The sequence below is a fragment of the Prionailurus bengalensis genome, chromosome C1 (genome assembly GCF_016509475.1).
Source record: "Prionailurus bengalensis isolate Pbe53 chromosome C1, Fcat_Pben_1.1_paternal_pri, whole genome shotgun sequence".
In the NCBI taxonomy this organism is placed as follows: Eukaryota; Metazoa; Chordata; class Mammalia; order Carnivora; family Felidae; genus Prionailurus; species Prionailurus bengalensis.
The window spans coordinates 184,173,788-184,189,201 of NC_057345.1; the positions used below are offsets into that span (position 1 = coordinate 184,173,788).

Consider the following 15,414-nt stretch of genomic DNA (forward strand, 5'->3'; position numbering starts at 1 on the left):
TCAGGCATCCAACTTCAGCTCAGGTCATGATCTCATGGTCCATGGGTTCAAGCTCCATGTCGGGCTCTGTGCTGACAGCTCGGAGCCTGGAGCCTGCTTTGGATTCTGTGTCTCCCTCTCTCTCTGCCTCTCCCCTGCCTGCACTGTCTCTTTCTCTCAAAAATAAATAAATGTTAAAAAAAATTTTTTTTTTAATCTTTCCATTTGAAACAACATGGATGGAGCTAGAGAGTCATTATGCTAAGTGAAATAAGTCAGAGAAAGACTAATGCCATATGATTTCACTCATACATGGAATTTAAGAAACAAAACAAATGGGGGTGCCTGTGTGACTCAGTCGGTTAAACATTGGCTCGATTTTTGGCTGTAGTCATGATCTCGCAGTTCTGTGAGACTGAACCTCAAGTCGGGCTCCGCACCGTCAGCTTGGGATTCTCTCTCTCCCTCCCACTGCTCACATGAACATGAGCTTTCTTTCTCAAAATAAATAAACATTAAAAAAAAAAAGAAAGAACAAATAAACATAAGGGAGGTGAATAGGTCGAATAGGTGATGGGTACTAAGGAGGGCACTTGCTGTGGATGAGAACTCGTGTTGTATGTAAGTGATGAATTGTCAACTTCTACACCTGAAATTACTATTACACTGTATGTTAACTAACTTGAATTTAAATACAAATGCGAGGAAGAAAATTTTAAAAGCAAAAAAACAAATTAAAAAAAATAAAGGTAACAAGTTTCTACAGTTGTTGGATGTAGTATACTATAAATTTCAACAGGTTAAGCTGGTTAATACTGTTCAAATCTTCCATACCTTACTGATTTTGTCTATTTTATGAATTATGGAGATAAGATTGCTGAAATTACCAAATCTAATCATGGATTTACCTATTTCTTTCTCTACGTTGTTAGTTTCTGCTTCATGAATTTAGAAACTTTGTTATTAGGTACATACTCACTTGAGATTGTTTTGCCTTCTTGATGAACTCTATCATTGTAAAATGTCCTTTAACTCTAATATCTTTTGTCCTAGAATCTATTTAATTGATATTAAGACAGCCATGCCTGCTTTCCAATGATCTGTGTACGTATATTTTTTCCCATTCTTTTAAAAGTAATCTATCAGGATCTTTCCATTTAAAGTGGCTTTTACTTTCTAGTAGATAGATTAGCATATAATTGGGTTGGTCTTGCCTTTCTTATACAGTCTGACAACGTCTTCCTTTTAACTGGAGTGATTAATCCATCTGTAATTAATGTAATTATTGATATAGTTGGGTTTAACTCTATCATTTTGTCATTCGTTTCTTGTCTCCTATTTGTCCCAGCTTATTTCTTTCTTCTTTCCTTCTATTTCTTCTCCATTTACTCTTTTTCTTCTCCATTTACTCTTTACTCTTTTGCTATATCTCCCTTTTGTCACTGGTATTCTAGAAATTACAATATGCAACCATATTGGTCTACTCTGAATTAATATTATACCACTTACTTAATGAAAAGGAATAATTCTATACATTCCTCTCCCCATCCTTTTCACCATTATTATATATTTTTCTTCTAAATAAGTTATAAACCTCATACTATGGGGTGTTTTTTTTGCTGTAAACAAATTGTTAACCTTTTTATTTTGAACAAATTAAAGAAATGTTGCAAAAATAGTACAAGAGAGTTCTCCTATGCCTCTCATCCAACTTCATTTATTATTAACATTTACATAGCCATAGGACAATTATCAAAACAAAGAAATTAACGTTGGTGGGGTGCCTGGATGGCTCAGTCAGGTAAGCGTCCTACTACTCTTGGTTTCAGCTCAGGTTCTGATGTCACAGTTAATGAGTTCTATCCTCACATCAGGCTCTGCACTGATGGTGTGGAGCCTGCTTGAAATTGTCTCTCTTGTCTCTGACCCTCCCCTGCCATGCATGCTTTCTCTCTCTCTCTCTCTCTCTCTCTCACAATAAATAAAACTTTAAAAAAATTAACATTTTAACTTCAGCTCAACTGTTATTAACTAAACTGTAGACCTAATATAAATTTCATCCATTTTCTCACAAATGTACTTTTTCTATTTCAGGATTTCATCCAACATCCTACCTCGCATTGTTATTTCTCCTTAGTTTCCTCTAACCTGTGACAGTTCTTCAGTGTTCACTTTTTTATGATCGTGATACTTTTAAACAGAACTGATTATTTTGTAGTATGACTCTCAATTTGGGTTTTCCTGACGTTTTCTCATGATTAACGTGAGGTTGACAATGCCACAGAAATTATGCTGCAACTTTCTCAATGCATCACGTCAAGGAGATTTATATCAATATGTCTTATTACACATGTCAAGGAGGTTTCTATCAATATGTGTTATTACTGGTGATGTTAATCTTGGTTAAGATGGTATCTGCCAGGTTTCTCCACTGTAAAGTTATTCTTCCCCTTTGTAGTTAATGAATATTTCAGAAAAGATTCTTTGAGATCATGTAAATATCCTTTTTCTCCTCAAACTTTCACCCATTAATTAGCATTCATCTTGTCTACAGCAAGTATTACTGTACTGTTCACCTAATGCTAATCTTTTATTTCCCTTTGTCTACTAATGACAAACTGCCAGTTTTTATAACTCTGAACATATCTTTATTTTGCCCTCACTTTTGAATGATATTTTTGCTGGGTATGCAATTTTAGGTTGAAGAGTACCCTTCCTAACCTCATCTTCAAGATCTTTAAGATGTTATCCTGTTGTTTTTTGGCTTTCACTATTTCTTATGTAAAAGCACTGGTAATTTTTACTCTGTATGTTTACTCTCTATGTTAGGTAAAGGATCTTTTTCTTTTGGCTGCTTTTAAGATTTTTCTCTTTACTTTAGTTTTCAACAATTTGACTATGATACATATAAGTGTGATTTTGTATTTCTCCTGCTTAACACTCACTGATCTTCTTGGACCTGTGGGTTGAAAATTTTTAATCAAAATTGACCAACTGGGGACCATTAGTTCTTTAAATATTTTTTCCTTTCCAATTTCTTTTTCTTCTAGAGTTCCAATTATATCAATCTTAGATTACTGAGTATTGCCCCACAGGTTCCTGAGGCTCTTTCTTTTTCATTCTTTTGTCCGGTGTTTCATTTTGGGATAGTTTCTATTGTCGTACCTTCAAATTCAATGATCTCTTATTCTGTAGTATTCAATCGGCTTAAAGCCTATGTACTGAATTTTTCATTTCTGGTATGTATTGCTTCAGTGCTATATTTTCCTTTTTGTTCTTCTTTTTTAATAGTTTCCATGTCTTTGCTGAGACTCCTCATCTGTTCTCTTGTTATACATACTTACCTTACCTTACTTAACCCCTTACCCTTGAGTATTTTTGAGGCTTCTATTTAAGCATTAAGGTGGATCCTAGAATAGCTCTTACTTTAGACCTAGAATATAGAATAGTCTTATGCCTAAATAGCATCCTTTCTGGGATCTCAACAATTCCCAGTGTTCAAATAGGTCTTCCTGCTCCAGCTGATCAGAACTCCTATTTCCTAGCACCATGTGACCTCTGGAATCTCAATTCAGGTCATAATTTCTCCAGTAGCTTTTTTTTTTTTTTTTTTTGCCAGGAGTTTCATTGTGGCATACTATGGGAGGCAGTGGCTCCACCTCAGTAGGCAGTGGTATTTTATCCCTGACATTGTTTAGAAGTGTTGGCACAGAATGATTCTTAGACTGTTTTACCACTCTTTCAAATTTCTCTAAAGATATATATTGCTCCTTATTCCTTGAACTTGAGGTAGATACATCCCATCACTTCCTCCTTGGTATGCCATTGCCCTGTAGCTTCTTGCCCTGTGCATATTCACCACTGCATTCAAAGTTGAAAAATGCAAATTTCTAGAGCTTCTATTTCTGCCTGACTCTCTTCTTTCTAATACCATGCCCACAGATTTAACCACTCCAGTAGCCCCAAATTCCAATCTCTGCCTTCTTCAGTTCAACTATATAAATGTGCTCTGCTTGATCTTTACCCACTTGTCCCATGGTCTGGGAAATGCTTTCAGGCAGAAAATCAGGGCAATCATGAAGCTCACCTCGCATGTTTTCCTTCTTTCAGGGATCAAGGTCCTTGGCCAACACTTAAAAACATGTATTTCAATATTTTGGCTAGCTTTATAGTTGCTTACATACGGAAGTGGTCTACCCTAGTACAAGTTATTCATAACTAGAAGCAGAAATCCATACTAATGATCTTTAGGAAACTCAATGCACTTCTGATTTATAAAGTTAAAAAAAATTTTTTCCCTTAAATTCACAAGAGACATTTCTTATAAATTCAATTTGGTTTTTTTCTCTTATTTTTTTTTTAAGTTTATTTATTTATTTTGAGAGAGACAGAGAGCCCAAGCGGGGAAGGGACAGAGAGAGAGAGGGGGACAGAGGATCTGAAGCTGGCTCTGTGCTAACAGCAGAGAACCTGATGTGGGGCTCGAACTCAAAGACCATGAGATCATGACCTGAGCCAAAGTCGGACGCTCAACTGACTGAGCCACCCAGGCGCCCCTTATAAATCCAATTCAAATTTCAAAACCACGGAGTTCAAAATAAGACTCCCACCAAAACAAAAAACAAACCTTTGTACCATCTGTAACTTCCATATAAACAAATACATGATTTAAAATATGCTGAATGTCTTAAAAAAAAGATGTTAATAGGTGATCACTATTGATTTGCATGCTTATCTCCTACCTTATAGAGTTTGAGAATTGTTTTAATGCATTCATGTACAAACTTGGTCTGTTTCTGAAGACTTCCACCATACAGTGCCACCAGTTCTTCATTGAAATTCACACTAAAGAAGTCAAAGTGGTATTTGAAGTCAATGTCTTCTGCTTTTCTAAGTGCAATAGAGCCAACAGAACGGACTGCAAAGGAAAATACAATGCGCACATTAAACAAAATTTTTAGCGTTTTATTTATTTCTGAGAGAGACAGCACGAGTGGGGGAAGGACAGAGAGAGAGGGAGACACAGAATCTGAAGCAGGCTCCAGGCTCTGAGTTGTCAGCACAGAGCCCAACGTGAAGCTTGAACCAATGAACCATGAGATCATGACCTGAGCCAAAGTCGCACACTTAGCTGACTGAGCCACCCAGGTGCCCCAAACAAAATTTTCAAAAGTTGCTTCAAAGTCTCTTAACAAATAACTTTATCCCACACTCCCAAGTATAAACAACCTACTTCAGGGTGACATCTTTCAACAGTATCAATTCAGAAGAACAAACCATTGTTTGTGCCCTGTATGTCTTGTGCCCTAAATGTTTTTTAAATTTAAGTTAAATAGAAAGTAAACAGGTCATTCATTCTTTACCTGCTTCCACTTCAGTAGGGACAACAGCTAAAAGGGAGGGGAAGAATTCTTTGAAGAGTAAGAAATGTTAGTCATCTGTATGAGTCATGCTTGAGGATTTTAAGAATGAGAAAATCCCTACAAGAAATAATATGCTCCTCACTTGGTTCAGATACCTATGCTTGATTTGTCTTTTTCTTACACACGACATCCAATCCATCAGTAAATCTTATAATACTCTACTTTCCAAACATATCCCCCAATCAACAATTCTCATCATTTCCACTACTGTCTTCCTAATGTAAGCACCATCATCTCTTGCCTTAACTACTCTAATAGTTTCCTCATTGGTCTACCTGCTTCCATCACTGTTTCAGGTTTTGTTCTGTTAACTCCACAGAATTTGTGAACTGATTGCCTTAACTGGCATTAAAAATTGCAGTGTATGGTTTAGCAAACAAAATACCTATGTGCCATTCCATTTTTTTAACATACGTAATTCACATACTATTCAACTCATTATGTAAAGTGTACAATTCAATGACTTTTAGTATATTCATCGAGTTCTAAAATCATTTCTCTAATCTAACGTTAGACATTTTTAATTACCCCAAAAAGAAAACCCTGTACTCATTAGTAGTCACTTCTCATTCCTCTTCTCCTTCCAATTTCTGGAAACTACTAATTTACTTTCTCTCCCATGGACTTGCTTATTCTGGACATTTCTATAAATAGGATCACATACGTGTTTTTTTATGACTGGCTTCTTTCACTTATGTTTTTAAGATTTATCCACATTGCACCATGTAATTCATGTTATCAGTTAATTCATTCCTTTTTTATTATATAAGCTTTAGGTGTACAGTTTTATAATTCAACATCTGTATATACTACAAAGTGATCATCACCACAAACTTATTTACTATCCATCAACATACAGCTGGCTCCCTTCACTCATTTGACTCACTCCCAAACCCCAAGACTTACCTTGCTTATAACTTCCAGCATTACCAGGAAGAAAGAGAACTGGAATACCCGTCAAAGGGAGAATTTTGTGCTCTTCAGCATAGGATCCTTCTCCATAAAGATATAATTCATATGCAGGATAGCGTTTTGCCAGTTTCTTTGGAAGTTCTATTTTCTACAGCAAAAAGAAAAAAAAAAGCAATTTCACTTTAATTAGTTGTATTAATACAATTCAGCCTACTGTGTCCATTTCTGTATTACACACATTTGAAACAGCATAGTATAAAAATACTACTAATGATAAAACTGCACTTAATGTTCCAAACAAATTTTACTTTTAGCTTATTCATACGTAGAATGCAGAATTAGTCTTGAATTATGTGAGTTTTGAACCATGCAGTTTTCAAGAACGCATAAAATGGAACCACCTGAAATTCTAATGAATGCAAATTACTCAAAGTAGCCACTGACTAAAGAAAAACACTGAGGTATGTCAGCAAGTTACATGTTAATATAATTGGAAATGCTCTTAATATAGTATCAGTATCAATTATACTTAGAAATGATAAAGGCTTTCCATTATTTCAATTCTTTTTTGCTATTTTAAACTATTTTGTAATGTCTCTCCTTTTTTTCAGGCCCAACTATATATTCCAGCTGTTATACCATTCAAAACAAAGTAAGCTTGTTTTGTAATACAGCTTTCTGACCTCTCAACTTAATATGCTTTGATCTGCAATGTGCTTAACACATTAATCTGAACCTTAAAGCCATGTCTTGGTCAAGACATGTACACTTTTCTCACCATAAACATGCCAATGAATTAGCATCTGTTTCAGTTTTCATGGACCAGGTGTATGGTTTGTCAGCAAGCCTTAAACTACTCTGCAATTCATACTTTGTATAACAAATGAGCCAGTAATTCATGCAATTTTTTTTTCCAACAAAACAGAAGTTAGGTCTTAATGTCATCCCCAAAACATAAGCATCTATGAATGTGATGGTAAACTATAAGCTCTCCTTCTCTTCTTCTGCCCCTTTTTTGAGTATAGAACCATTAAAAATGAAATCAGTTACACTGAATAGATTTTAAGTAGACATCAATAGATTTAATGATCTAGCAGTGCTGTACACGTGCTTGATAAAAATTTTAACTACTGAATGAATTTTAAAGCCTATAAATGGTAATGACACTGAAAAACCTCACTGTCCTAAGAAGCAGAATTCTGATTATTCATGCACATTCAAGATTCTTTTAAAAATATTACCATAAACAATCTGTGTTAATAACACCTGAAAACATCTTTAGAGACTGTGCACTTATTGCTTAAAATATTAGCAATTTTATCTCCTCCAATACCCAAAATGCAGAAATACTAATCCCGCAATTCACTTTATATATATATATGGGCTTCAACTCAAATTAGCCCCAATACTGACTATGCACAATGTATAATAAACTAAAATGATGCAATATTTTGATTAAGTATACATTAAGCAAAAAGGAAACATGAGAGAACAAGAAAATGTTAATCTAAACTTCTCCCAATTTAGCACATCTTTTGATATGACAGTACATGAATATTAAATCATTCTTTTTATTTTTATTTTATTTTTTCTTTTTTTTTTAATTTTTTTTTAACGTTTATTTATTTTTGAGACAGAGAAAGACAGAGCATGAATGGGGAAGGGTCAGAGAGAGACACACACAGAATCTGAAACAGGCTCCAGACTCTGAGCTGTCAGCACAGAGCCTGACGCGGGGCTCGAACTCACGGACCGCGAGATCATGACCTGAGCCGAAGTCGGATGCTTAACCGACCGAGCCACCCAGGCACCCCTAGATCATTCTTTTTAGTACATTAAGTTTTGAACTAGCTGAAACTTAACTCAGAAGAATAGGAAACTATCAATATATTGAAAAAGAAATATTTAATTCTCTAGAGATAGAAAAACAAGTTCAAGTTGGGAGTGGCAGGAAGAGAAAGAAAGGGTTCTGACCAGATTAAAGACAGAAAATTATAGGCCTATGAAAAGGATGCTGATGAAGAAAAAGATGAGGGTCAAGGGATTTAAAAGAAAACTTTTATAGTAACAAGAGTCCCATATATTTTAAATTATTTTGCATATATTATTTTAAATGAGCACACCTTCCCAAAAACAGACCTTCAATCAAAATAAATTACACTTAAATAACATGTCCACAATCCTGCCCCTGCTGTCCATCCCTTCTTGACTCTGCCTTAGTACAGGTCCTTCTAATCTCTAAACCCCAAACTCTTTCAAAAGACAAAAATTCTTATTTATTTATTTATTTATTTATTTATTTATTTATTTATTTGTAATATGAAATTTATTGTCAAATTGGTTTCCATACAACACCTAGTGCTCATCCCAACAGGTGCCCTCTTCAATGCTCATCACCGACTTTCCCCTCCTTCCCACCCCCCATCAACCCTCAGTTTATTCTCAGTTTTTTTTTTTTTTTTAATATATGAAATTTATTGTCAAATTGGTTTCCATACAACACCCAGTGCTCATCCCAAAAGGTGCCCTCCTCAATACCCATCACCCACCCTCTCCTCCCTCCCACCCCCCATCAACCCTCAGTTTGTTCTCAGTTTTTAACAGTCTCTTATGTTTTGGCTCTCTCCCACTCTAACCTCTTTTTTTCTTTCTTTTTTTCTTTTTTCCTCCCCCTCCCCCATGGGTTCCTGTTAAGTTTCTCAGGATCCACATAAGAGTGAAACCATATGGTATCTGTCTTTCTCTGTATGGCTTATTTCACTTAGCATCACACTCTCCAGTTCCATCCACGTTGCTACAAAAGGCCATATGTCATTTTTTCTCATTGCCACGTAGTATTCCATTGTGTATATAAACCACAATTTCTTTATCCATTCATCAGTTGATGGACATTTAGGCTCTTTCCACAATTTGGCTATTGTTGAGAGTGCCGCTATGAACATTGGGGTACAAGTGGCCCTATGCATCAGTACTCCTGTATCCCTTGGATAAATTCCTAGCAGTGCTATTGCTGGGTCATAGGGTAGGTCTATTTTTAATTTTCTGAGGAACCTCCACACTGCTTTCCACCGTGGCTGCACCAGTTTGCATTCCCACCAACAGTGCAAGAGGGTTCCCGTTTCTCCACATCCTCTCCAGCATCTATAGTCTCCTGATTTGTTCATTTTGGCCACTCTGACTGGCGTGAGGTGATACCTGAGTGTGGTTTTGATTTGTATTTCCCTGATAAGGAGCGACACTGAACATCTTTTCATGTGCCTGTTGGCCATCCGGATGTCTTCTTTAGAGAAGTGTCTATTCATGTTTTCTGTCCATTTCTTCACTGGGTTATTTGTTTTTCGGGTGTGGAGTTTGGTGAGCTCTTTGTAGATTTTGGATACTAGCCCTTTGTCCGATATGTCATTTGCAAATATCTTTTCCCATTCCGTTGGTTGCCTTTTAGTTTTGTTGGTTGTTTCCTTGGCTGTGCAGAAGCTTTTTATCTTCATAAGGTCCCAGTAATTCACTTTTGCTTTTAATTCCCTTGCCTTTGGGGATGTGTCGAGTAAGAGTTTGCTATGGCTGAGGTCAGAGAGGTCTTTTCCTGCTTTCTCCTCTAAGGTTTTGATGGTTTCCTGTCTCACATTCAGGTCCTTTATCCATTTTGAGTTTATTTTTGTGAATGGTGTGAGAAAGTGGTCTAGTTTCAACCTTCTGCATGTTGCTGTCCAGTTCTCCCAGCACCATTTGTTGAAGAGGCTGTCTTTTTTCCATTGGATGTTCTTTCCTGCTTTGTCAAAGATGAGTTGGCCATACGTTTGTGGGTCTAGTTCTGGGGTTTCTATTCTATTCCATTGTGTCTGTTTTTGTGCCAATACCATGCTGTCTTGATGATGACAGCTTTGTAGTATAGGCTAAAGTCTGGGATTGTGATGCCTCCTGCTTTGGTCTTCTTCTTCAAAATTCCTTTGGCTATTCGGGCCTTTTGTGGTTCCATATGAATTTTAGGATTGCTTGTTCTAGTTTCGAGAAGAATGCTGGTGCAATTTTGATTGGGATTGCATTGAATGTGTAGATAGCTTTGGGTAGTATTGACATTTTGACAATATTTATTTTTCCAATCCATGAGCAGGGAATGTCTTTCCATTTCTTTAAATCTTCTTCAATTACCTTCATAAGCTTTCTATAGTTTTCAGCATACAGATCCTTTACATCTTTGGTTAGATTTATTCCTAGGTATTTTATGCTTCTTGGTGCAATTGTGAATGGGATCAGTTTCTTTATTTGCCTTTCTGTTGCTTCATTGTTAGTGTATAAGAATGCAACTGATTTCTGTACATTGATTTTGTATCCTGCAACTTTGCTGAATTCATGTATCAATTCTAGCAGATCAAAAGACAAAAATTCTAATAAGTTCCCAAGTACTAGAAAAATACCAATTCAAGAAACAAATCTCTTTTTTTATGACACATATCTTTTACTTGTAAATCAAAACTGGAAAATTCAAATTTGAGCTCCATAATTAAGAAAAAAAGGAGAAAAAAGAGATGTTGATCAAAATGCAGTTTAAAAGATCTTACAAAGAGCTCTTGGCTCTTTGTTCATCCCACCCCTAAAAACTCCAGCTTAAGAAAAACACCTCTTTCTCCCTGTCATAGCCTCCCTGCTACAATCCAGAGTCCATAGTGGTGTCAAGAAATACGTTGTTAAAACATACAACTGCTGTGTTTCCTGACTGCATTTATAAAGGCTTAAGACAGTGGTCCTCTAATATTTGGCTCTAATTATTCTTACCCTTCTTACAACTTACATATGCCATGTTTTAAAATTTATTTTTAATATGCTTCAAAATTCAAGATTCAATAGAATGTACATTGAAAAGGCTCTCTTCCACCACTAGTCCTTTAGCCACCTAGTAGTTTGCACCCAGAAGGCAATCAGTGTTAGCAGTTTATATATATACATACTGCTTATACAATGTGTCCTGGTGCCTTCCCACCTTGACAAATGCTATTCTTTATTCCTGCAATTTTCTTTAAAAAAATTTTTTTTTAACATTTATTCATTTTTTGAGAGACAGAGTACAAGCAGAGGAAGGACAGAGAGAGAGGGAGACACAGAATACAAGTGCCCAACATGGGGCTCAAACTCACGAACAGTGAGATCATGACCTGAGCCAAAGTTGGATGCTTAACCAACTGAGCTACCCAGGCACCCCTATTCCTGCAATGTGAACTGTATACACACACACACACACACACACACACACACACACATACATATATATCCTCTAATTCACTACAACTTGGCTACAGCCTTTGACTACTGAAGATGAACTTGGACACTGTCTTCTGTGAAGAACCTCATATGCACTCTTACAGTGAAACTATAACATTTAGTACATTTTAACTATCCATTACATTCCTGTCTCCCCCACTGTACTATAAAGACATAAAGGCAAAGTCTGATTCATCTCTAATTCCTTCTTACCCATACCTTGTATCTAGAATACACTGGACACAGAGTAGTTATTCAATAAATTATTTGCCAAACGAACATCACACTTAATAACAAAATGCTACCATTTGTATTTTCCAATATCAACATTTTCTTCAGATAGCAACTGCTAGGTCACTTATCTGAAGACGGTCAAATAAATTACTATATGGGAGATATAGTACAGATGTTTCTTCTTGAATTCTACAATTTGCCTACAACTGTTTGCTACCAAATAAAAGCTGTGCCTTGCTATCATAATAAAGCAAGAAGCTTTAAGGGATAATGTGTATTTTGCCTGGTAGGTCTGTGAGATGTCCAGTTAACTCTGAGTAAGTGAAACTACGAAAACCAAAGGTAGAAAATGAATACTCAATTTTAAATTCAAAACTTCATTCTTAGGTTCAAAAATAGGTTCAAATTCCTGTCCCACCTTTTATTTTTCAAATGAAGAATAAAATAGTGTGTTTCAACTATCTTTCATTTTTTCTAAAATTCAGCTAACAAATATGCAAACTAACAGTAAAAAAGAAGAAAAGTGTCAAGAAGCTGAAAAGCCAATGAATATGTCAACTTATATGCAGGTATCAACCTGTGAACAATTAGAAAGCTTACTACGAGATATAACTAGAAGTAAACAATACATATGATGGACGTATTTAGAATACTTTTATTCATTAAAAACCACTGGTTCTTAATAGAACGATCTCAGTTATCCAGAAATCTCACTATATTCAAGATGACTCAATTCTATAGACAGGCTTTAACTATATTTCTAAAATAACATGACCTGGTGTACACAATGTAAGATACAAGAATCGAATATAATACTGTAGTGAATTAACACAGCCTCTTTTTACATCATAAAAATAAATATCTACTGAAAATGTGAATCAGAAACTCCTGCCACTGTAATTATTACTGTACTGACAAATAATATTAACAGTAACGGAATAGTAAAACCACAAAAAAGTAATTTGAATCAAAATAGCTAAATAGACTACTCAACAACAAAAAAACCCAAACAGCTCTTTTGCGTTAGCTAATTTGCTGTCTTTCCAGTTAATTTTATGAGGCAAGAAACGCATCTGTGAGGTCCATATGCTTTGTTCCCAACACTAAGCAATTTCCACTACTGCAGATATTAAAGTAGCTTCAATAATTGTGGGCAATCTCAAAATAAATGGGAATTAGTTCTATATTGTTACAGATAATTTTGTTTTGATCAAACTCTTCAATGAAGTAGAAAACTAAAGTGACTATTGAGTTTCTCAATTATTACACCATAGAAAAATGAAAGATTATAAGGGCTCTATTTCCGGTTTAAAAAAAACCTTAAAAGCCCACGTATTTAACTATGTATAGACTCTGATCAACATAAACCGGCATATGTGCTTAGAAACTGAGACAACAGTAACACATTAATATCTTCTCCTTCAATAGCATCTGGTATCAAGTTCTTCCACTCCTTTACAAGCACTGATGCAAAACCAAGATAAGGATCTCAAAGCAAATGAAATCTAAATTAGAATTTTGCCCACGGGAAAAGATGTTCTTCAACAATTTAAACTTTAGGTATTTTTACGATCTAAATAATAGCAGCATTAATCAAATAATATGCTAATCCACAATGTCCTGGGCAGAGGCAATCACGATCTGCATTCTACACCTTAAAAAAAAAAAAAATCTGCTATGGTTTTAAAAATATACGAAGAATGCGTTTTATCAGTAATGTATTATAGTACACATACTTTCTATGATGGGTTACCATTATAACATGTATTCCATAATTAGGAGATGCGTTTAGAAATAAAACAATCATTCGAGAGAAAATTTTTTGGACAGTTGTGTAATTTGTCACCACAGCTGGTCATGAATGAAATTCCCAATTCTCCTAAGCTGAACTGATGAAGCAGTTGTGATAGAAAAATCTCAAAATGGAACGGAAGAGGTGGGGGACGGCGCGCGCGCTCTCGAGACTGAAGGGCCGGGTCTCTCCTAAATTGCAAACACAGCGAGAAAACAAAAACAACACTATGAAATAGATTTTGTAGACAACTGCTAAGAGGCGACAAGCGTAAACACAGGCTTGCATGCACACGCACGGGCCGGTAACCTACAAAACCGGAGGTTCCGCAAAACTTTACAGCACGGAACCTCAACAGTTTTCCATTTAAGTCCTCCCCAGGTTAGCCTTTCACACAGAGGTAAGACCCTGCAGTCTCAAAGGCAGTCTTGGGATCTAGCCAACACAAACTCTGCGGAGGCTCAGTCCCTTTCCAGAAAAGCGAAAGCTGACGTGCAAATCACTGCGCGGGATGGTGAAGAATTAGGTGCGTGGAAAGCCAAGGAGGGTCCAGGGGCACCTGTTAAGGCAGGAACGCAGGGAAAATGGGGTTTAGGTTTAGGGAGAGGCGCTGAGTTTGCGTCGCTGGGAGTGAGGCGGGGTGGGCCCGGGCAGTCAAAACAACCAGCGCCTGGGATTTGGGACCGGGAAGGGGGCGGGAGACAGGGGAGCAACTATGGGGGGCGGGGAGGATGCTCAAGGAACCGTCTACCTAACACCCCACTTTAAGGGAGGACACAAAGGCGGGGTGCCCGGCTGGTTCGTGGGAGGAGCATAGATTCTTGATGTTGGGGTTATAAGTTCCAGACCCATATCGTGTGTAGACATCCCCCAAAAGTAAAAATCTTAAAAAAAAAAAAAAAAAAAAAGAAGAGAAAAAGAAATAGAAAAAGAAAAAGAAAAAAAGAGGACACAAAGGGTAGGTGAGGTGAGCAGGGAGGGCGGGTGGTCGGCAGAGTCTTCTGGGAGGAAAAAAAAAAAAAAAAACAGACGAGGTTGGCATACGGGTGCCACAGAGGCGCGGGGAGCCAAAGCAGGAGAAACCCACAGGAGGGGCCCGAGTCTCAGAGCGCCCAGGTGAGGAGAGAGCCGAACCTCACCTGATACTCCGGGTACTCAAACATATAGCTCATACTGCACTTGTTCTCCTCGAAGCCGAAGAAGACGTCCCACAGCCCCAGGGTCGCCATGAAGACCATAAGGGCATAAAACGCCAGGTTCCAGAGATTGACTGAATGAAGAAACATGGTGCCGCCGCCGGCGCGCGGCCCCAAACCCGGACCAAGAGACGCGAAGAACGCCTAGCAGCCAGCGCCTGAGCGAAGCCCGGACAGCGAGCGCCTGCGCGGACGCCCAGCCTGCCCGCGCGCCCGCCCCACAGTGCGCCTGCGCGAAGTCGGCCTGCTGCGTCTCCCGCCGGGCTGCTTCTGGTGGAGAGAGGAGGCGGCGTTTGCGGCGCGAGCGCGAATCCAAGGGGAAAAAAGAAGGGATGAAAGCGGGGTGGGCAGGGCGAGAGACCGTAGGGAAAAAAGGGAGGGAACAATGAGAGGGAAAGGGAGGAAGGGGGCGCGAAAGGCTATGAGAGGCTGGCTGAGGGAATGAAGAGGAGGGCGCGGGAACCTAGGAGGCGAGGAGGGGGAAGGGCTGGCGGGGGGAGGGGGGTGGGGGGGCGTGGGTGTGTGGGGAGTTAACCTGGAGAGGGAGAGACGCTTACTGGTAGGGAGCTGACCCCGCGGGGGGAAGGGGACCGTCAGCTGTCACGTCGCAAACCTCTCTAGC

General features: G+C 37.9%; 1 protein-coding gene across 2 annotated transcripts in view; it reads right to left on the bottom strand.

Moving 5' to 3' along the window:
* The window catches only part of PGAP1 (post-GPI attachment to proteins inositol deacylase 1), an 86,562-nt gene extending 71,548 nt beyond the window's left edge, over window positions 1-15,014 (bottom strand). Inside the window, exons 1-3 of one of the 2 annotated variants that reach the window (XM_043577377.1) lie at window positions 14,736-15,014; window positions 6,309-6,462; window positions 4,722-4,897 (exon numbers count right to left, since the gene is read on the bottom strand). In XM_043577377.1, the coding sequence (XP_043433312.1) occupies window positions 4,722-4,897; window positions 6,309-6,462; window positions 14,736-14,882 (477 nt within the window). In that variant the 5' untranslated portion in view covers window positions 14,883-15,014. The remainder of the gene's footprint in view (window positions 1-4,721; window positions 4,898-6,308; window positions 6,463-14,735) is intronic. The other variant, XM_043577378.1, reaches the window with a different exon arrangement.
* Window positions 15,015-15,414: the final 400 nt, after the last annotated feature.